The sequence below is a fragment of the Dermacentor andersoni genome, chromosome 11 (genome assembly GCF_023375885.2).
Source record: "Dermacentor andersoni chromosome 11, qqDerAnde1_hic_scaffold, whole genome shotgun sequence".
NCBI classification, from domain to species: Eukaryota; Metazoa; Arthropoda; class Arachnida; order Ixodida; family Ixodidae; genus Dermacentor; species Dermacentor andersoni.
The window spans coordinates 126316097-126339412 of record NC_092824.1 but is presented as its reverse complement, the minus strand read 5'-3'; the positions used below and the strand labels follow the sequence as shown (position 1 = coordinate 126339412).

General features: G+C 48.7%; 1 protein-coding gene across 1 annotated transcript in view; it reads left to right on the top strand.

The window, feature by feature from the left end:
* Window positions 1-23316, top strand: part of LOC126539586 (uncharacterized) — a 40023-nt gene that overhangs the window by 9587 nt on the left and 7120 nt on the right. Inside the window, exons 2-4 of the mRNA XM_050186472.3 lie at window positions 4369-4836; window positions 4890-5316; window positions 5376-5659. Coding sequence (XP_050042429.1) covers window positions 4369-4836; window positions 4890-5316; window positions 5376-5659 — 1179 coding nt within the window. The remainder of the gene's footprint in view (window positions 1-4368; window positions 4837-4889; window positions 5317-5375; window positions 5660-23316) is intronic.

The window sequence follows — 23316 nt, the reverse complement described above, 5'->3', positions numbered from 1 at the left end:
CAATGGGCATGGTATGGAAAGAGCTAAATGCAAGGAGCACACTCAGCATCCGCTGCCCCCCAATCAGGGAGGAAGGCACGTGCTAAGCTGCGTCGAACAGTGTTTCATACACACGGGCGGAGATGTGTTCATAAACACTACCTTTCCACCACTGACTCTGGCCAGCGATGGTTCGGGCACACACAATATGACGCACTAGTGTTTGCGACTACTGCTAGGGTGGAAGGCAGAGCCACACAGCAAGCCATACAAGCTGCAAAGCACATGAATGTCCCAAGACCGGAGCATTGAGGACACTTTGAAGAGACATTGAGGACATTTGGGCATTGCCTTGCACTGGCGATTGAGCCTGGAGCTGGAGGCACAGCATTGACTGTGCCCAGCAAACTGAAGGAACTCCCATAGTGTGGATCTAAAGGAAACTTCAATGGCGGTTAACAAAGATTGTTTAGCACTCTCAAGGTGGTATCTCAAACATCTCAAGTACACAGAGAATCTGTTTCCACAGCTAGCAGCAAATTGCTGGATTGCTGTATGGCTTAGGAACAAAAAATATGAGATATCGATCGTTTCTGGAAAAAAAGCACAGTAAACGAAAAGGAAGGACTACATTTGTTAGTAATTGCAGTCACTCTATTTGGCACGGTTCTGTAAAATATCAGCTGAGGTAGGTCCGAGAGCATCTAAAAATTTAAGGTGTTCCCCCCCCCCCCCTTTTTTTTTTTTGCCATTAAGCACACAGCAAGCTTTTGCCTCCTAAATGTTTGCCACTTTTGCCTCAAATGCTAGGGCTTAAGTTGTGCTACATGTTAATGTGGGTTCACAGCAATGACTTGAAACGAATTATGTCGCTTCCAAACTGTGTATTTAATTCAACAACTTGCCCATCTTAAATCTTAATCTTAAAGCCTTATTTTGCAGCCTTCCTTCCCTCCAATACTCATCTATCCCACTGAGTGTCTGATAGCATCTGATAATAGCTATGGTAGGGGACTCTCATTTATTTACAGCTACTAATCAACAAAGAAATGACGAGGAGCAAGAAGAAATATTAAAAAATGAAAAACATTGTTAGAAAATATGACCCCTGTTCCTTGTTGCGCATTTCCTTTCTTTTACAATACACAAATATTTCATACAGCTGCAGCAACCGTTTGGCAAACAGAAAAGCAGCCGTATTTGTCACTATAGCTGTCTCAACATTTGTAAGCACCCTAGAATAGTGACACAGTGTGTGTAATGTGTTTACAGCTTTTTAAATGCCAATGGCAGTTAACGGGACAACAAGCTACCTAACTAATAAAAACACTGATTTATATAAAAAAAAGAAGAATACAGCAGCTGCAAGCGATCGAATCAAGCATCTCCAGCACTAACACTGCTTTCACCTATACAACTTATCTGCTACAGTATCTTAATTTTGATTTCACAGTGGGACTTCCATTAGCCTGGGTCATCGTATGCCCTCAGGACTTAATTTTTCTGTAGCTACATGCACTAAAAATTTGTGTGTGACATCTGTGATCACACACATTTTTATGGGGTCAGTAGATTATTAAAGACCTTCATGTGGAGAAAAAAAATTGCAATAGAAATATGGCAAAGGCTCCGCGAAACAGGTCGGACAAATTTTGTAGATGTATAGAGTATAGCTTGAGTAAAAAATTTGTGTCCAATTTAAGTGAAGCGTCACATATTAGGAAAGCTACAGACGATTACAAGTTACCCTCTTCCCTAGCCATGCTTTTTCTCCTCAGCTCGTTTGCCGAGCGATTGTGGCTAAGCTATGCCTTCACTGGCTCTGCGTCATAATGTGATGTCGTGACGACCACTTCCAGTGTCTGGGGCCAGCACGCGAAGCCTCTCCAACTTCTCCGCTAGCTGCCTGACCGTCAATCTCAAGCAAAAGCTATCCAAGCAGCGGGTGCTGCGAGTGTTCCGTCACAGTGCTTAGCTTGTACGGTATTCCATTAAATGCAGGCGAGCTGCGAGTTTTGATGGACGGGTGATGGCTTAAACTAAAGCCCCTCCATGCTACTACTGCTTTGATAAAAGGGGGATTTATCGTAAACACGAGTGATCTGAAAAGTATAGCCATCTGGTGGTGCTGAGCTTAACCAGCTAAACACAGAGCTAATATTACTGTAACCAAGTGTAAAACATTTTAAACTTTTGAACAGACAATGTGTTCACAGTTACACTACTGCCGAAAATTTACACCAGCAGCAAAGTAGAATACACTTCGTTACCGCTATATTAGCTCTCTGTTTCTCTGGTTGAGCTCCGTGCCATCAGGTGGCTGCACCCTGCAGGCTGCTCACAGCCATCTGGCAAAACGCTCAGTCCACCTGCGTTTACCGGAATACTGGACATGCTAAACCTCCCTATTGTGGTAGTAATCCTCCAGTGTTAAGTGACGGCCGCAGATGCATAGATCCTGGCGCCAATCGGATACAGACAGCCTGATGCGCTGTAGCAGCTTGACATGTCGCCAATTGCTAGGTTTGCAGCCCACAATGTGACAAGGGTGATTCATGGTTCTTGCAAAAGAAACCTCAAGACGAACACTGACCATGCAGCTCACATCAACATGAACATTGTAACACAAGCAGACAGCACTTGCTGTGAGCTGGAAGTGCTTAAATGGAGTGATAAATTGTTCTGTATTCTCTTTCTGATACTTTATTTTCATAAAAACAAGCTAAACAACATCCCAACTATTACAAACAGTATTTGTTCACCACAAAGTTGGAAAAATTATCTATGTTACAGTTGATAACTGTGCATTGTGAATTGGTTAGCACATTCATGCCTGCACCTTTGTTTGCCTTGATGTATGTTTTCCTGTGCTGAATACATGGTCTGTTCCTTCTATATAAATGTCACAAGACCATTGAATTAAATTGTAATGTTTATTACTGTGGCCAAAACCAAGTACCTGACTACTAATCTTGTACACAACATTAATAAAGACAAGATACAGAGGTACTAAAAACAAAATACATATAATTCATAGGCGTAATTCAGAGGGTACGTATTCTCAGATGATCACTTTCACCGATACTATTTCACATGATGTAGTGCTCAACAGCTAACCAGCTCATCCGTTTCTGCTCAACCAGTCGGTAAGCGCGCTCTGAAAGTGATATTGCCGAAAGTGACCATCTAAGAACATGACCCCAGGAGTGTCATTATCACTCTCAGTGTTAAAATAAACACTGAAATCAAATTATGGTATTCAGATTACAATATTTGTCAATTATAAACACGATTCTGCCATCCATGACGCACCGTGATGCAACGCTGGGTGAAGCAATGCCATCACTGCCTGTGTATCATAGTTTCCACTGTGCTTGGAAAAACAAGAATAGGAAAGAAAGCATCCTACTGCTCTTCTAACATTTTCAAAATATTATTGTCGCAGAATGTTCCCAATGTGATGCACAAGGTACTTTGCTCTGCAGGGCCCTCTTAATGCAAAAATGTTGTATACATGCAGGTATTTATCAGCTTCATTGTCAAAATGTGTAATAAAACTGGCTTCTTCTCTGGCATACATTTGAATTCAGGTCGTGTTATCTTGGCGCATTTGATTTGCCCTGAGAGGCCCTAATCAGGTGCATAATTTGTGGGGTCATCTACTTTGATTGTAAGATATATTATACTATGCTTTTTAAAGAAAGTCATATCACTGAGAGCTATCTGACTTTCCTTAATGTGCACTCAATGCACGGTACATGGGCATTCTTGCATTTCGCTCCATCGAAATGCAGCCACCGTGGCCGGGATTTGATCCCTTGCCCCCCTTGGGCTTAGGGGCAATGCCATAGCCACTACGCCACCACCTTTGTCTAGGCATAAATATCTTGAACTATTTTGAATGCATGATACACCCACATAGCTCATCAATGCAGAGAGACTGCTGTAGGATGACGTCACTGTATTTAACCTTGTCATGTGAGCTGTCATATGCAGTTTCCATTCAGGAATCACAAAGGCCGTGAAAATAACGAGCTGGAAAACTGAATTCATGTGCACTCGGAAAAGGTTTAAGGAAAACATTCCTTAATAACAAATGCCCTGCAATTTTTCTCTAAATAAACAGTAAGTGCAGAGGCCTTCATATATCAAATGAGAGCACATGAAAAATAAAAGGTTGTGTGTACGTGTGTCTTCGTGCAGTGCAGCAACTATCTTGTGCAGTAGCTGTCTTGTCCAGTAACTGTCTTGCAATACTTGCTAAAGCACCAGAGGGCCCTTTGGTGCAGGGGGCTGCATGTTGAAGGAGCTGAAAAGCACAATGTGTAGATGCTGTCTCCATATCATGAAATCAATACCTTAGACGTGTATGTGTTCCACCACTTGCAGTGCGCCAAGCAGATGGCTGCGACTTTCCAGCGGCCTGGTGGGGTGAGTGGTTCTTGCAAGGAGCACGGGAGCCTGTGCGCATCAACCGCACCCACATATCTACACGGGGCCGGTGCCTGGAGGGCCGCGAAAGCAAGTTTCTTCTGTCTGAGACTGGCTGTGTGCGCTGCTTGGGCATCAGTGCAAAGCACGCGAATGTGCTGCAGTACAAGGAAACACCTTGCTCGCACCAGACCTCACATGCAGCTGTGTGTGCAGAGTTTGCGGGTGATGCTAGCCTGTACTCACTCTTCCGGCTCAATGGCAGTGAGCAGGAATGCCCCATGCAGGGCCCACTCCTGTTCAGCTACAACCAAGGTGGTGGCGATTGTGCTAACCCCCCCTCAAGTCTGGAATCGTGTACAGAGCCCAGCCGGCTGCTGCTGCGCTTCCAGGCCTGTGCCAGTGTGCTTGGCTCCGAGAGCAGAGGTGAGTTGGTTTGAGCTGGGTTTTGCTAGACTGCAGGTTGTCACCTCATGCAGAGGAGCAGCTGACATGCCTGGCATCGTGGAAAGAGGGCTCGGTGCGCTACCTGGTTGGCCGGCTGGTGCATGCAGCAGCCAAGACGGATGCTGATCGGCTGCGCTGCTTCGCTTACGAGCAGGCCAATGGTGGCTGGCAACTGGCCCAGTCGGGGGATGCCACGTGCGACGCCCTGAGTGGTGCCACCGAGGGATCACGCACGCTGCGCCTGTGGCCGCCCCCCATGCCAGCAGGGCACATGTGCAGCTGGCCCGACTGGTTCTCACAAGGCGCCTGGCAGCCACTGGGTGAGGCTGGCACGCCACTCCAGGTGCTGTCACCTGATGTGCTGCTCATGGGTGCCACACGGCTGCGCTGCCTCGAGCCACTGCCAGCTCTCAGTGACCCAGCTGAAGCACGCTTTAAGGTCCAGGCCATGCATCAGTGGTGGGTGGTACCGTGCATGTGTTGTGGCAGCCCTGGCTGAGGAGACATGCCCTATGCAGTGCAAGCCAGAGGCGCTGCCTGGGGCTCCTGAGGAGAACAGCGCACGTGGTGGAGCTGCGACAGGGTGACTGCGAGCAGCTGTCGCGGCCACTTACATTGGTGCAGCAGCGCCAGGCAGGCAGCTGTGGCCCCCTTCTGGGCCGCCTCTTCTTGCTGCCCCAACAAGCAGGTGCCACAGCAGGACTGCTCCCGGGCTGTGGCGGCCACTCAGTGCTCAGCTGGGGCTGTGGCTACCACCAGGAACAGCTGCAGCTGCTGCTCGGATGTGGCTCTGACATACACCGTCAGTTCTCTTACGAGTCTCACCTGAATGAAATCATGGAAGGATTACGAAGCAGCATGTGAAATACATTTATGAGAAAAAACTATTTGCACAGATCTTAGGCACTGAGGGAATCAATGCAATGCAAAACATTTTGCAGGTAGCTGGCTATCCAGCGTTGTTTAGTGTTCTGCAAAGCATTACCAAGTGGAAAAACACATTTGAATAAATGAAGCTGTTGTGTATGTAACGTGAGCGTATATCTGATGACAGCAGCCAGATGGCAATGATGATGATCATATGACAAAAACAGCATGACTCTTACTGCATCCGTTCGATGCAAGTTCATATGACATGCCGATTGCTAGGTTCTCCATAAGTATTTAACGAGTTTGAGCGAGATACAAAGATGGTGATGCGATCTGCGAGTAAGTGTTATGTAACTGTATGTATCATGTGGTCTTGGTAAATTTACGATGACATTTGTACAGTTTTTATGTAGCATTAGCTGGTATGAGGAAAGTACTGGGGAATGTGGGACAATGCCAAAGACTGCGTAGTCTAAGATGGCATCTCAAAGCACCAGGTGTCATGAGGAAAGAAGACGACAAATTGGCATGTGATGCACGCGTGAAACGTCTCAAAGAGTTAGTTGGATTTGGCGTGAGAGCAGTATGCGTGCAATCATGGCCTAGTGATTAGAGCATTGGGCTGCTGTGCTCGAAGGCAGAGGTTCGATTCCATTGTCAGTCATGCAATTATTTTTGTTACAGAAGTCCAAAATGAGGCTAGACAAGAATATTCCTGCATACCTACTGCAAAGTGCTTGGAAGGAGTCCAAGAATGCTCTGCATTAACAATTTTATTGCATTTTGCTTAAGGAGCAGCCTGAAGACTTCTTAACTCTTCTGTTACCACAGCAAAACTGATTTTTTAGGGATTGAGGATTATTTTTTTCTTTGTTGTCATACACAGTGTTTTAACATATTGTCACCCAGCTATTAAAACTAAAACAGTTTACCATTGACAGATTGGCAAAAACAACGTCAGCCTTTTGCGATGGCTGGTCCTCGGAGAGCGCGCGCGCTACCACGAACTTCGTCGTTCTCGCCTTAAGCGTCCCGTGTCATCACGTGCAAACTTATTTTGCGTCATTGCTCCCATCTCAAAAGCGATCGGCCCAGTCGCTTCGAGGGCAGCGGGCACGCACTATGGGCAAGAGTGCCAACATGAAAAGACAAAAAAAAAAAAAAAACAACAACATACAGGAATGTACACAATGCTGAAGCGGTTTGTGAGGGTTGCTTATCCCTCGCGTGCGTAGTATGGCTTCATCCGTACTACGTGGACGACTTCAGCATGGGGACGGCGTCCGTTCGAACCAGGATCAGAGCTTTGAGGCACCACCTCGTAGTTCACATCACTGAGGCGGCGTACAACTTCATAGGGGCCGAAATAGCGGCGCAACAATTTCTCTGAGAGCCCATGGTGTCGGATAGGTGTCCACACCCACACACGGTCGCCTGGTAAGCACTGGGCGTTCCGTCGGGTCCAGTTGTAACGGTAGGTGTCGGTATTCTGCTGGGTGTGGATGCGATTCCAAGCAAGCTGGCGAGCTTCCTCGGCTTTCTGGACGACATTTTCAGTGGTGTCATTCCTTGTGGCTCCGTGGTCCGAGCATGGCATCTAAGGGGGTTGCAACGCAACGTCCGTAAACGAGCTCGAATAGTGTAAACTCGGTGGTCTCCTGCACAGCGGTATTGTAAGCAAACGTGACGTATGGCAAAATTTCATCCCATGTTTTGTGTTCCACATCAATGTACAAGGAGAGCATGTCGGCTAATGTTCTGTTTAGGCGCTCTATTAAGTCGTTAGTTTGGGGATGATAGGCTGTGGTCTTTCGGTGGTCGGAGTGCGTCAGTGTGATGACTTGTTGCAATAACTCCGCTGTAAGCGCTGCACCGCGGTCAGTAATGAGTACAGCGGTTGCACCGCGACGAAGCACGATGTTGTGGACGAAGAAGCTGGCGACTTCAGCAGCAGTTCCCCGTGGCACAGCTTTCGTCTCCGCATAGCGAGTTAAATAGTCAGTTGCCATGATTATCCACTTATTTTGCAAGGATGACGTGGGGAACGGCCCAAGAAGGTCCATTCCCACTTGCTGGAACGGCGCTGGAGGCGGATACAAAGGCTGAAGGAGGCCGGCAGGCTTGACGGGTGGAACTTTACGCCTCTGACAGTCGCAGCACATTCGCACATAGCGCTGAACCGACGAAAATAGGTGTGGCCAATAGTATTTTTGCCGTATGCGCAATAATGTCCTCGCGAGGCCTAAGTGGCCGGCACAGGGATCGTCGTGACACGCCTGTAAAACTTCCTCGAGCAGTGCCGTCGGGACGACGAGAAGAAATGTTTCCTGGCTGTTCTCGAAATTTTTCTTGTACAGGACATCGTTTCGCAGGCAGCACGACGTCAATCCTCTTGAAAGTGGGCGTGGGACGACAACGTCAGCTCCCTCGAGATATCGGATGACTGCAAGCAGCTGCACGTTGATAGTCAGCCATGCACACCATGTCGACGACACCAAGAAACGGCAAATCTCGCTCCAAGTTGGAGGATGTCAAGGGAATAGGAGAACGTGACAAGCAGTCAGCGTCGCTATGCTTATGGCCGGATCTGTAGACAACAGTTATGTCGTATTCCTGGAGGCGGAGGCTCCAACGAGCGAGGCGACCCGACGGGTCTCGTAGATTGGCAAGCCAGCAGAGCGAGTGGTGATCACTGATTGCTCGAAATGGCCGGCTGTATAAGTAGGGTCGGAACTTGCTGATGGCCCACACGACTGCTAAGCATTATTTTTCGTTCATTGAATTAGCTTCTGCTTTTGTCAGACCACGACTCACATACGCAATTGCACGTTCTGCGCCATCTTGCCATTGAACCAGAATGGCCCCCGAGTCCTACGTTGCTGGCGTCGGTGTGTGCTTCAGTTGCTGCAGTGTCATCAAAATGTGCCAGCACTGGAGCGGATTGAAGGCGTTTACGCAATTCGGTGAAGGCCTACTTCTGGTCTTCCGTCCACGTAAAGGGCACATCTTGTCGCGTCAGTCTCGTGAGCGGTTCAGCAATCCTTGAGAAGCCTTCAACGAAACGACGGTAGTAAGCGCAGAGGCCCAGGAACCGCTGAACAGCCTTTTTGTCTTTAGGACGAGGAAACTCGGCAACGGCATTGAGTTTTTCTGGGTCTGGTCGTACTCCTTGGGAGCTGACCACGTGGCCTAGAAACATGAGTTCCTGGAAGCCAAAGTAACATTTTTCAGGCTTGATGGTGAGGTTGGCCTTGCGTATTGCGGTAAGGACACTTCGTAGCCGGGCGAGATGTTCATCGAACGTGCTGGAAAACACAACAACGTCGTCTAGGTACACTAGACACGTCTGCCACTTTAGTCCAACGAGTACAGTGTCCATCATTCATTGAAACGTAGCAGGAGCGGAACAGAGACCGAAAGGCAGCACTTTAAATTCGTACAGCCCATCGGGAGTCACAAAGGCGGTTTTTTCACGGTCACGCTCGTCCGCTACGATTTGCCAGTAGCGTGACTTTAGGTCTAACGAAGTAAAGAACTGAGAATGACGCAGACGGTCCAAAGCGTCATCGATCCGTGGCAGGAGATAAACGTCGCGTTTGGTGACTCGGTTAAGCCGTCTGTAGTCAACACAGAAGCGGAGTGTGTTGTCTTTCTTTTTTACTAGTACGACAGGCGATGCCCACGGACTTGTCGACGGTTGGATGACGTCATCATTTAGCATTTCTTGAACTTGACGCTTAATCGCCTCCCGCTCCATAGGTGACACGTGATACGGATGCTGACGAACAGGCCGCACCGACTCCTCTGTAACGATTCGGTGTTGCGTAACGGAAGTCCGCTGGACTTTGGATTCCGTGGAAAAACAGCCGGAGAATTCTGTCAGTAGGCCCAGCGGCTGATCCTTCTGTACATCTGCTAAGTCAGCATTAATGTGGATGCGGGTATTCAGGCTGGCGTGAGTTGTTGCATCCGGTGAAGTCACTTGTAATGTGCCGATGTCTGAGAAGTCAGCAATGTCGTTCAGGAATGCCACAGCTGTACCTTGAGGGACGTGCTGATACTCATGGCTGAAGTTTGTCAACAAAACTTGCGAGCACTTATGCTGTATTCGAACAAGGCCCGGGGCGATGCAGATGTATCTTTCGAGCAGCAGCAGGATATTTGCCTCGGCAATACCCTCATAGCCGTCGAATGCGTCGCAGGTGACGAGGGTCAATACGCTGCTCCTTGGCGGCACCGTGATGTTCTCGTCAACAATCCTCAAGGCCTTCACATATGTGTCGTCAGTGCTGCTCCTTGCTAAGGCCTGCGCCATCGAAAAAGTTACCCGCGACTTTTGTAAATTAATCACAGCTCCATTAGCCTGCAGAAAGTCCATTCCCAGAATTAGGTCCCTCGAACAGCTTGGGAGGATAACGAAATCTCCGAGGTACGTAAACCCACGAATGCTCACTTGCGCTGTGCATCTTCCTACCAGGGTTAGCAGATGGCCTCCTGCAGTGCGAATCTGCGACTCAGTCCACTCGGTAGAAACTTTCTTCAGCTTGCAGGCAAAGTCCATGCTCATAACTGAGGTGTCCGCTCCAGTATCGATTAACACCATTATTTCTTCGTCGTCTATGGTGATGGGAATGTTCGATGTTACTACCTCTCGTAAGGTGTTTGACTCTGTCTGTACGTCTGCGTCATTCTGTTTTCGTCGTTGTCGTCGTAGTGGAGGATCTTGCGTAGGGTCGTCGGCAGCGGCCTCACCTCCGGAGGTCGCTGAACTCAGTTTTCCCGACCCGCTGGGCTAGGCGAGCGGCGTCTCAGAGCGCCACGAGTAAAGGCTTGGCTTGGTGATGGTGACCTGTAACGAGCAGGAGACGATGAATGGGGCTCCTGCCATCGCTGATCAACATTGCGACGATTCGTGACGAAACTCTATTTCCGGCGGCCGCTCACCAGGTCGTGGACGAGGTGCATTCGGCGAGAATCCATGGAGCCCCCACATGAGGATAAGGACACATTCTGTAGATGTGTCCGGCTTCACCACAATGAAAACAAAGGGGCTTGTAGTCTGTGGTGCGCCAGACGTCGCTCTTCCTAGTCCTTGCTTCGGCGATGTGCGGGGGGCTGCGAGGCGGCCTGAAGCTTACATCCATTCATTGAGTGGGGTGTACCATGCTGCATGCACTTGAGGGTGGCGGACGGCGTACTGCTTCAGCGTAACTCATTTCGGCGTGCGGTCCCTGCTGTGGTGCCTCGTACTGTCCAGGAATATGGACGGCCTGTTGGACCTCGGCGCGCACCATTTCCGCAATGGAAAGTTGTCCCACAGGGGCAGTGGTCGTCTGCATCTTCTGCAGTTCCTCCTTGATGACAGCCCTGGCGAGTTCTCGCAAGGCGCCAATGTCGTTACCGAGGGTAACGGCAGAGAGCTCCCTTGAAGTCATGGCGTCGCGGTTGTTTTGCCTGGCCCGCTGTTGAAGGGCCTTTTCCATAGTAGTGGCTTCGTCATGGAACTCTGCAAGTGTCGTCGTCGGATTTAAAATGAGACCAGCAAAGATTTCCTCTTTGATGCCGCGCATGAGATGGCCCACCTTCTTTGTTTCAGTCATAGAAGGGTCCGCACGTCTGAAAAGCCGATTCATGTCTTCTACGTACGCCGTCACACGCTCATTCGGGCCTTGAATTCGTGCCTCCAACACTAACTCCACCCTCCTTCCTGTCCGCCCTGGCGAAGGCATTGAGGAACTTTCTACGAAATTCTTCCCATGACGTCAGTGTCGCCTTGTGGTTCTCAAACCATGTTTTTGCGGAATCCTCAAGAGCGAAGCACACGTAGCGTAGCTTACACTCGTGGTTCCAGTCGTTGAGGTTGGCAACCCAGTCAAAATGGTCAAGCCAGTCGTCGGCGTCCTCTGAAGCACTTCCGTGGAACAGATTCGGCGTCCGGATGTGATTGACGACAACGTGCGATGCTGCAGGAGTGGCAGGAAGTGGTTGGTTCGTCATTCTAGTTCGTTCGGGTAGCAGACCGTGCTGTGGCTGGAGTCCCTGGAGATGTCGGCTGGCACGTACGTGCACACGGGTAAGCTCAGCTGAACTACTCGCTGGGTATAGGTCTGGGGTATGCTCCGGAGATCTTAACATCGACCGTACCCCGCACCTCCACCAGAAATGCCACCCGGCTATTACAAATAAAACAGTTTATCACCGACAGATTGGCAGAAAAAAAAAACGTCTGCCTTTTGCAATGGCTGGTCCTTGGAGAGCGCGCGCGCAACCACGAACCTCGTTGTTCTCGCCTTAAGGGTCCCGTGTCATCACGTGCAAATTTATTTTGCGTCAATATTATGTCACATCATAAAGTTGTAGGCAATTAGTATCCAATACTTGAGTCGCAAGAAAAGAAGTCCTTGAAAAAGTAATCAGTAAAAATTTGCAAATCTGACATTTTTGTTGTCACTTAGAAGAAACACGGTGTCTACCAACTGAGAAAACCGGGAATTCTCAGGGATTTTGAGTAGTCTGGCAAAACTCAGGGAACACTCAGGGAACTTGTGCTTCTATCAGGGAAAATTAGTTGTAATTTTATTGAAAGGGTCAAAAGTCAAGGTAATGCTGGCTCAAGTAACAGACAGGAATTGTAATGAATCGTCTTTGACGCACTGTCGTCGGCTGGTGGAGTTGCCAGTGTACCGTCAATGACCGACTTTCTGGATTCCTGATAATTTGGATGGCATCGCGGCACCACCACCTACACCATAGTGTCAATGTATCAGAACATTTGAAATTTCGGACATAAGAACTCCTCATTGACTCGCCATCAGATATTCCGGAGGTTTCGCCGTGACAGCACGTCCGAAACGGCATTAATCAAATCCACCACCGCTGCCATTTTGATTACCTTGCCGCCTCGAACCACGCAGATCCGCTGGCAGCTGTAGCCACCACTGCGGCAATGTTAGGGCTAGCTGCTTCGACGTTTGCTATGAAGCTTCTTGCCGTTGGATGCCGTGTTTTTTATTGAAAGAATTCGCTGCTGTCAGCAATGGCACGGACTCTGCCTTTGTGGTCCTTGCAATTGGCTTAGAAGGTTGGAAAGGCAGCTGCGTTGCATGATGCCGGTTCCCAAAAGCCAGCTTCGCCTCCGTACACAAATGTTACTTGGTGAAGTATACGCAAAAGTATTGCAGTGAAGCATAACAAGCGTGGGAAGGGACTATTGTCACGGGACACAGTATGTATTTCTTAATTACACATGCGTGCACCCGGCATTTCCTGTCACAGTACGAGCACCAATATGCCTAATACGTGTACCGACAGGCCTTCAGAGCATTTTCGAATGTGCCTAAACTAAAATAACAAGCATGGTGTCAGCTTGCACAGCAAACATAACACATCATACTCTATGACAGTGGGCACTCGCTGTCAAAATGCTTGTGTGAGGAAAGGTGGCAGAAGCAGCGAGTGAAGTGATCTTCAATGCAAAGTGAGCGCCGAGAACACACAGCACGCACAAAGGTACGAGTCGCCAACATACCTACACTTTGCCCCTAATGCAAATCGCTCTTGAGATACAGCCACGTGCAGCCACCACATGTGCAGGTGCTGGCGAAGTAGAATGTCATCCCTCTTTCTCCCTCCCCTCCCCCCCACTGTCTCACGCACCACAGAAAAGAGCGCACTTCCTCCCCGCTATTCCTCCCTTTCACACGGGCGAGATTGAGCCTGACAAGGCAACGTCCCACACCAAATATGGCATCGCTCTGCAGCCTGGCCCCCGGCCCTGAACAAGCCTCCCTGATAACCCAAATCAAGGATTTCGTCCGTGAAGAAGTCGCACGACAGCTATCTCTGGTGTCCGTCACGCAGGAGTCTTCCAGCACTTTGCCGTCTCATCTCCATAATGTGATCCACGAAGAGGTTGCAGAAGCGCTGCCAGCTGTTCACCAGCAGGATCCCGTGGCTACACCGGTCACTTATGCTACAGTTGCTGGAATGGCCCCTTGCAACGTGCCCGTACGTCGCTTCCAGCAGCCTGTGCACTGCCCTCCCCCTCCCATCCCCCTTGGGCCACCACTGCCGTCGCTAAGCCGTGGCGTACGCTGGACAATCGCCCTATATGCTTTGCATGTAGGTATCCCAGTCATGTCGCAAGGTTCTGCCACTGCCGATTGCAGGTGTTCCATGACGATCGACGAGCGCCCTATGTGCTACCTGATCCAAAGGCGCCTTACGAACCCTTCGAGCCATCACCAGCTCGCTCCCAGACTGATGGCCGTCCTCGCTTCAAATGCCTCCGGTCACCCTCGCCATGTCGCCGGTCGCTTTCCCCTATGTGTCGACGACCCGTCTCTAATGAAGAGGGAAACTAGATGATGCAGTTCCCAAGGCAAGAACTGCGCAAATGTTGACAAGCCGAAGTCCTCCTCCTTTAGCTGCCAATGTCATTGATGTGTTTATTGAAGATGTCACTACGGTCGTCCTCATCGATACTGGTGCTGCTATTTCAGTTATGGGTGCCAGGTTTTGCTACTCGCTTCGTAAAGTGACGTCTCTGTTTGGATTGTCGCTTCGAACGGCGAGTGCTCTACCCATTCACCCTACCGCTGCTTGTACAGCCCGTGTGGCCATACAGGATGTTTTATACACGATTGAGTTCATAGTCCTTTCATCGTACTCCCATGCCGTTATTCTAGAATGAGATTTTCTCTCACGCCACAGTGCCATCATCAATTCTGCACCGGCTGAGATGGAACTTTCCCAACTTGGTGACCTGGCCTCGGTCGATGTTCATCCTGCCGCTAAAATTGCTGTGAAAGAAGACACCTGTATTCCCCCGTCCGCTTCAGCATTTGTACCCGTCTTGTGTAGTACTATATCCGACGGGATGGTCTTCTTCATGCCCTGTCATCACTTTGTTACCCGAAAAGCGCTTCCTTTGCACTTTGCAGCTCTTGACCTTGCCGCCAGTGTCAGCACGATGCCCATTTACAATCATTTTTATGGCCGCTATCACTGCTCCGCCACGAATGCCTTGGTTATGTTGAGTCAGTCTATTCAACATGAATTGTTTCTGTCCTTGACGAAGTGCCTTCTACTGCCATCCATGAACTGAGTGCCCTCTCTGTACCCGACTCAACATGGACTGCTGTGTTCAGCCTGTTCATCGCCAACGGCCTGACACATTCGCAGCGATCTCAACTTCTCGCAATCATCCAGCATTTCCGCCGTTCTTTCGATGTTGCGTAAACATCTCTTGGCCTTGCATCGACAGTCGAGCATCACATCCACACTGGCTCTCACTCACCGCTGCGACAAAGACCGTATCGCCTGTCCGCTATGGAACATCGCGTCATTGCAGACCAGATAAATGACATGCTCCGTCTAGGCGCCTTTCAACCTTGACAGAGCCCACGGGCCTCCCCCGTGGTACTCGTCACAAAGAAAGACGGTTCCATCCGCTTCTGTGTTGATTTTCGACAACTGAACAAGCTCACGCTGAAGGATGTCTACCCATTACCTCGCATTGATGTTGCTCTGGACAGCTGAGTTCTTTTCTTTCCTGGATTTGCGGTCAGGCTACTGGCAGGTTCTGATGGCAGAGGCCGATCATCTGAAAACTGCCTTTGTTACACCAGACGGCTTGTATGAATTCACCGTCATGCTTTTTGGACTTTGCAACACACCTGCTACGTTCGAAAGAATGATGGATACTGTTCTCCGTGGCATCAAATGGAAAATCTGTCCTTGCTATCTTGACGACATTGTGGTGTTCGCCCCCGATTTTGCAACGCACCTGCTCCCCCTCCAGTACGTACTCACTTGACCAACATCGGGTTGCAACTTAACCTGAAGAAGTGTCGATTTGCTGTTCGTCAGCTCACAATTTTAGACCATGTCGTGTCAAAGAAGGGCATTTGCCCGGATCCCGAGAAGCTACGTGCTGTTACTGCGTTCCCACAACCTACGACTACGAAAGAGCTACGAAGTTTCATCGGCCTCTGCTCTTACTTACTTCCGGCGATTCGTTGGAAACTTTGCAACAATTATATCGCCTGTCACGCAGCTCCTTGGTGGCGCTAGAAATCTCTCATCAGGCCTCCAGAGTGTGACGACGCCTTCACAAACTTGCGCCGTCGTTTCACGACGCCACCCATTCTTCGCCATTTTGACCCTCAAGCGCCAAACGAAATCCATACAGATGCAAGTGATGTATGCCTTGGCACTGTGTTGGCACAGCGTCAACCTGGCCACACACAATACGTCGTCGCACGTTAACCAAGGCGGAGACCAATTACAGCGTAACAGAAAAGGGGTGTTTGGCCATTGTGTGGGCGCTTGGCAAGTTTCGCCCATATTTATACGGCTGATCTTTTGACGTAGTGACAGACTACCGTGCACTATGTTGGCTGTTGACACTAAAAGACCCATCGGGCTGTCTTGCTCGCTGGGCATTGCGAATTCAAGTGTACAACATCCGCGTGTTTTATTGTTCCGGCTGAAAGCACTACGACGCTGATGCTGGGAGTGCACATTGTCCTCTGGACTTTGACACTATCTCTGCTACACAGCGTTATGATCCCTGGACTGCATGTCTGTTCGAATTTCTCTTGGATATGTCAAAAGTTCCAGCGTCGCGAACGCTTCGGCGCCAAGTTTCTCATATTGCGATTTGAGACCAACTACTCTATTGATGCAACTATGTCCCAGAGGGATGCACCTCATTACTCTTAATTCCGAGAATCTTGCGATCAGAGCTCTGCTCCTCATTTTATGTCGACCCTCAGTGTGGCCACGCAGGAGTCTTCAAGACCTACGAAAGACTTCGACACCGCCATTACTGGCAGGGAATGTACAATTTCGTTCGAAACTTCGCCCGCTCTTGGCATGAGTGCCAATGCCGCAAAGCGCCACCACACAACTCCGCTGGTGAACTCCAGCCTTTGCAGTGCCCATCCCCGACCCTTTGATCGCGTGGGCATAGATCTCTATGGGCCACTTCCGTTGACTCCTACCGGCAACAGGTGGATAATCGTGGTAGACCACTTAACAAGTTATGCGGCGACTGCTGCTCTACCAAATGCTACAGCGCAGGAGGTCGCCAATTTCATACTATGCCGTTTTTTCCTTCGTCATGGAGGTCCACATAAACTTTTGAGCAACAGAGGCCACGCCTTCTTATCTGAAGTCCTCGAACAACTCCTTGCTGAATGCACTATTGTTCATCATAAATGCACTGCTTATCACTCACAGACTAACAGTACCATAGAACACTTAATCGAACTCTTGGTGACATGATCGCCATGTATGTCTCACTTGATCACTCTAATTGGGACCTAGTTCTTCTGTTTGCCACCTACACCTACAACACCGCGACTCGGGTCACTCCGGTTCTCACCCTTTTATCTTCTTTACGGCCGTCATCGTTCGCACACAACCGACACCATTCTGCCCTGCCGGCTGGAACCATCCGAATACCTGCCAATCTCAGAAGCCGCCAGACATGCCGAAGAATGTCGCCAGCTGGCCCGCCAATTCACCTTGGATGACCAGAACCGTCAAAAAGCCGTTCACGACGCCCAGAACTCGACTGCCACTTTTCTCCCAGGCACCCTCGTCTGGTTGTTAGTGCCACACCGCACGCCTGGGCTCGCTTCAAGATTCCTCCTGAAGTATGATGGGCCATACCGTGTTCTCGAGAGAATGTCACCTGTTAATTACCTGGTTGAGTCGCTAACGCCGCACATGCAACGTCGTAACCATGAAGTCGTTCTCGTTCAGCGTCTCAAGCCATATCACCATTCTACCGTCCTTCCAGAAAACTAAGTCACCAGGATGGCTCCTTTATTTCCGCGGGGCTGTCAGTGATTTCAGGGCCGTGCGGACGTTGGGAGATGGAGTTGGGAGACGCAGGCGAGCACAGCAAACAGACTTTACTAATAACAACCCCAATATAAAATACACGAAAAGGAAAAGTCAAAACTCAATCGGCAAAAAATAAAGATTTACACTTGCTTAGCCAAAACAGTGTCCTTATCACGACGTGGTCCTTATCTTCGCCTACCTGCGTCCTTAGCGCATTTTGCGCGAAAGTCCGGCAACCCTGGCCTATGGCTGCACGCTGACAAAAATGAACGCTCTTACAAGGTTCCGTTGGCGCATGTCACTCCAAGTCCGATGTGCGTCGACTCTTGGTCACCGTCAGTGCTCCCGCCGACTCCGCAAGTTTTGCTTCCTTGGTATCGGCCGACCAGCTCCTCCGTCTCCGATGCCGGCGTCCCGAACTATGTTGGTGACGGATCACTCAGGCCTGCCTGGCTAGGCCTAACACCGGGCTTCGCCGCTTCTTCTCCGAGTGCCGGCGGGACGCCCCGGGAACTACCGTCCGTGCTAGTCTGCCGAAGAAGGGGGATGTCGTTCCTAGGCAGAACAAAAATGCTGAAGGCATCTTCGAAAGATGTAAAGCCTCCAAGAACAAAAGATTGCTTTTGCAAAGCTGGGAAGTTGGATATCCTTCTGCTTAGTGGATGTCTACGAAGACAAAGTGCAGAGTGTCGGCTCAGCCGAGCCATGAATGAAACCCTTGTAGACTGCAGATGAACATTAGATTATTTTTGCTGCTCGTGAGGGTTTGGGTGTCTCGAAGACCATTTCTAAAGAAGCAACTGTTGGTGAGCTGAGAACTTTCAGACATGGAGGCTTCAGGTGATGAGCATAACCACAAAACTGCAGCAAGCCTCCAACGTTGCCCTCCAACAGTTTCAACATTGGCGCTGTCTTAGGCTTCATAGCTTTCCTCAAGCATCTTGCATGTGAAAAGAGCTTGACTTATGACGACATCCACTCGTCAATAAGCTTGACGAGCGTTACGCTATTATCGGGTCAATATTACCGAATTAAAGCTCAATGAGCTATTTTAGGGAGCCTATTGTCACATAGTAATGGCCGCCAAGAACACAGTAGGAAAACTGTGAACGGCGAAACTGACTTTTATTGGGCAAACATGTGCCCACAAAAGCAAGTGACTATGAAACCACAATGAAAGTGGTGAACACAGTCGGCGATCATCAGAAATCTCATCAGCAGATCAAGCACATTGGCTTTTATACATAAGTCATCGAAGGTTCCAGAGTAACTGCTGGTGGACGTGCGTCTTCCAGAAAGTACTACACAATTCGCATCATGTATACATGCAATCAGATTACACAAGATTCGCTGACAACAGACCACGGATAGAACCATCGATAACATTAAAGAAACTTCCTATAAATGCAGGCACGTCCTTTGCGGAGCGATAACATTTGTTAGATGGTGAAAAACAGTCACCCGATAAAGATAAACAAGTACACGTGTCAATATTTTGGAGGATAAATAAGTTGTTCTATGCCTCGTTCTGTTCTTTATCAGTAGTTACAGAAGTCTAAATATAGTGAACATATCTTGTGGAACAAAGGTGGTTCTTATACTTGGGCTCGATTGTATCCAACAATTTACTTTGCTGATGTTCAGTTGTACCAGAGCCAAAGGCCGAGAACCACAAAATAATAAAATTCCAAATTAAGGAAGAAAAGCACTCGGTTACAATTCCGTTGCTTAGAATGCACATTTAGGTCAGATGAAGCCACAACAATCTAGGAGGCATTGTTATTGCACTAGTACACCGAGTCTTCTTTTCAAGTAATGAACCGACAGGTTTTAAAAGTTAGGATGTCATAAAGATGGCAAACTGTTTCTCTAAAGAGTGGTGCATCCACATTAAGAAGGAATTTTGAAGTTGGAGGTAAAGCAAACATATCATGGGGAGAAGAGAAGCATGATACGTTTACCATGACTTGGCAGATAAGATGGCAGGTAGCTCACAAAGTTCATGAGCACTGTCTTCAGGCTTATCTTTCAATGTCTTCTTCCCCAACTAGTGACAGCAATATTGTAAACAATTTTTTCTGCGGTGTTGCCTTCAAATGAAAATTTTACACAAAGCCGATGTGGTGAAATCACGTCAACAATATTTTGGGAGAATACATTATACACTACATGTCACAATGAACACCCGTGATTTTTGTAGCAACAATCTACGATGGCTGAACAAGACTTTCTGGAAAATACAAGCAATTCTGTGCTAAATTAGTTGTCCTGAAAATGTTTTTTTAGAAACACCGAGTTCCATTTTTCTTTGAACTCTGCAAAAAGCTGGCAAACTGAATTGTGCTCTAAGAAATTTTAGGTCCACATTCATAAGAACGTTGTTATTATCTAGATGCGCGTGTGTGTTGTATTTTATTCTTTTCTTTCACTTGGTACCTTTGGTAGAGGGTTGACAATATTGAATAAGTAAATACATTAGGATACAGGTCTGTCATTGAGAAATGCATCGAGAAGGGCCGATGTTAGTAAAGATTGATCTATGTCAGGAAAGCAAATGTGAAGCTAAATGTTACTTTTATGTGATAAGAAGAGTACCCAGTGTGCACCATCAGCTATACTGGCACTTTTTATTTGTTTATTTTTATGGGTACATTTGCCCAAGGGCAGCAGCAAGGTTATTTATTTATTTATTTACAGATACTGCTGTCTCAATACATGAGACATAGCAGGAGTGGATACACCAGAGATTAGATCAAAAACACATACAATGAATTTGAAACGTAATTACAAAATGTGGTTAGACAATTCTTTCAAAAACTCTTCATTAGGTTTTTCCCGCAAGGAACCAGCTAGGTTGTTCCAAATTTCAACAGTGCTTGGAAAAAACGAATACTTAAAACAATTTACAAAAGACTGGAAAGGAACAATATTAAGTGGGTGTGAACGGCGCGTGGCACGCCCAGTGGGATGACTGAAGGAAATTGGGGCATCAATGCAACTTTGGCCATGTACAATCTTGTGTAGCAAAGTCATACGTTCAAGTGTGCGTCGATGAGCCAAGGGTTCTATTGATAATGCGCATGCGTGAGATGAGGGAGAAAAGTTGCGGTCATATCGGCGAAAAATGAACCGTATTGCTTTCTTTTGTATGGCTTCAAGCTTGCTAATGTCAAGTGAAGTGTATGGTGCCTATACCACTGAGGCGTACTCTAGTAATGGTCTGACGAGGGATTTATAAGCTGTTAATTTGCAGTCCTTAGTTGAGCATTTGAGGGTTCGCTTTAAATATCCCAGTTTCCTAAGTGCCCTAGCGCAAATTGTTTCAATATGAAGATGCCATTTTAAGTTTTCAGTGAAGGTAACTCCAAGATATTTGAAGGTAATCACAGAGTTTAGGTAGTGCCCATTGTAGCTATAACTGAAATTGAGCGGCTGCTTTTTATTAGTGAAAGTCATTCGTACAGTTTTTTGGTAATTAATACTCATTTGCCACGCATTGCTCCAACCACAAAAGGACGAAAATACATTGTTAAGAACCTCTTGATCTCGTCTGTTAGTTACTCTGGTATAGAGCACGCAGTCGTCAGAGTACAATCGCAGTTTCACTGGTGTGTCCCTAATGACCTGTGTGACATCATTAATGGGTGGAGGATGGGTGGTGAGGAGAGAAGAGTAACGAGACGAGAGAAGGCGGCGGCTTCTGCAGTACCCCACGAGAACTGTACGCCTTTCTTCAAAAGATTAGTGAGGGGTCTAGCAATTGCCGCAAAATCTTGAATAAAACGACGAAAGTACGAGCATAGCCCTACAAAACTTCGAACGTCGGCGGCTGTCTTCGGAACCGGATAGTCTCGGACAGCGCGAGTTTTGTCAGGATCAGGCTGTACTCCGGAAGCGTCAACTAGGTGGCCCAGAACAGTAATTTGGCGGCGGCCGAAACGACATTTGGACGAGTTAAGTTGCAGCTTCGCCTTTCGAAATACATCAAGTATAGCTGTGAGACGCTCAAGGTGAGTGTCGAACGTGGGTGAGAAGACGATGACGTCGTCGAGGTAGCAGAGACATGTGGACCATTTGAAACCTCGGAGCAAGGAGTCCATCATACGCTCAAAGGTGGCAGGGGCGTTGCATAATCCAAACGGCATTACTTTAAATTGGTATAGGCCATCAGGTGTGATGAACGCGGTTTTTTCTCTGTCCATATCGTCAACAGCAATCTGCCAGTATCCAGAACGAAGATCAATAGAAGAGAAATAGCTGGAACCGTGGAGGCAGTCAAGGGCATCGTCTATACGTGGGAGCGGGTAGACGTCTTTCTTAGTAATGTTGTTCAGATGACGGTAGTCTACACAGAAGCGCCACGTGCCATCCTTCTTCTTAACCAACACTACAGGTGACGCCCAGGGACTCGAAGAAGGTTCAATGATGTTTTTGTCTAGCATTTTGTTCACTTCGCTTTGAATAACTTGGCGTTCCGACGCAGAAACTCGGTACGGTCGTCGGTGAATAGGAGTAGCATCGCCAGTAAGAATCCGATGCTTGACCGCGAGCGTCTGGCCTAAAGGGCGATCGTCGAAGTCGAAAATATCTCTGTAGGCCGATAATACTCGATAAAGGTCTTCAGCCTGCGCAGAAGACAGGTCCGTCGCAACCATTTTCTGTATCTTGGGATCGGCGGCCGAGGCTGGCACGAGAGGCCTGCTAAGCTCGCAAGAAGGATCGGTGGATAAATTTGCCACGTGATGGTCGCCGAGACAATCAACATTGGCAAGGCAAATACCTTGTGGCAGAATTTGCTTCGCCAATCCAAAGTTAAAGATAGGCATGAAAGTGCGGTTCGCAGTAACAGTAAGTATACTGTGAGGCACGGTAACGTCATACTGTAGTGGAATGTCGCGCAGAGGAGTGACGAGGTACTCGCCATCAGGGACTGGTGGGGAAGACAAGAGTTCAATATAGGCTATTGATTTTGGCGGCAGGCAAATAAAGCCAGTGGGGCGTAGGCGGTACTGGGGTGCGTCAGAAGGTTCTGCGAGAATCGGTAACTCAAGGCGAAGGGTACTGGCAGAGCAGTCAATAAGAGCAGAATGCGCGGAGAGAAAATCGAGGCCGAGAATGAGGTCGTGGGGGCAATGAGCAATCACGGTGAAGAGGACAGGAGTGTGGCGGCCGGCGATGCTAACACGTGCCGTACACATGCCGATGATAGGCACAGTACCACCATCCGCAACGCGGACGACGCGTGCCGACGCTGGGGTGAGGAGCTTGTTCAGTCGTCGTCGGAAGGCAGCACTCATAATAGAAAGATGTGCCCCTGTGTCGATGAGTGCCGTGACAGGATATCCATCAACGTCAACGTCAAGAAGGTTTTGGTTCGTGTTTAACGTGAGCAGAGAATTTGAGGGCAGTGTCGACAACGCAGCTTCACCTTCAGAAGCTGCAGTGCCTAGTTTTCCGGCTGGGCCCGGGAGGTGATAGGCGGCGAAGAGAAGCGGCGGGGTTGGGGCGAACGGGACTGACGGCGTCGAGGTTAGGGCGAGCGGCTGTAGCGAAGGTTCGGAAGAGGAGCATCAGCGGCAGTGGGTTCACGGCGGGTGGCATAGGGAACAGAAGGGCCAAAGGTGCGGGAGTAAGTTGTGGCGTATGTCCGAGGAGGCGGAGGCCATCGGTTGCGGCAGTGACGAGCGACGTGGCCGATGCGACAGCAGTGAAAGCAGATTGGTCGGTCATCAG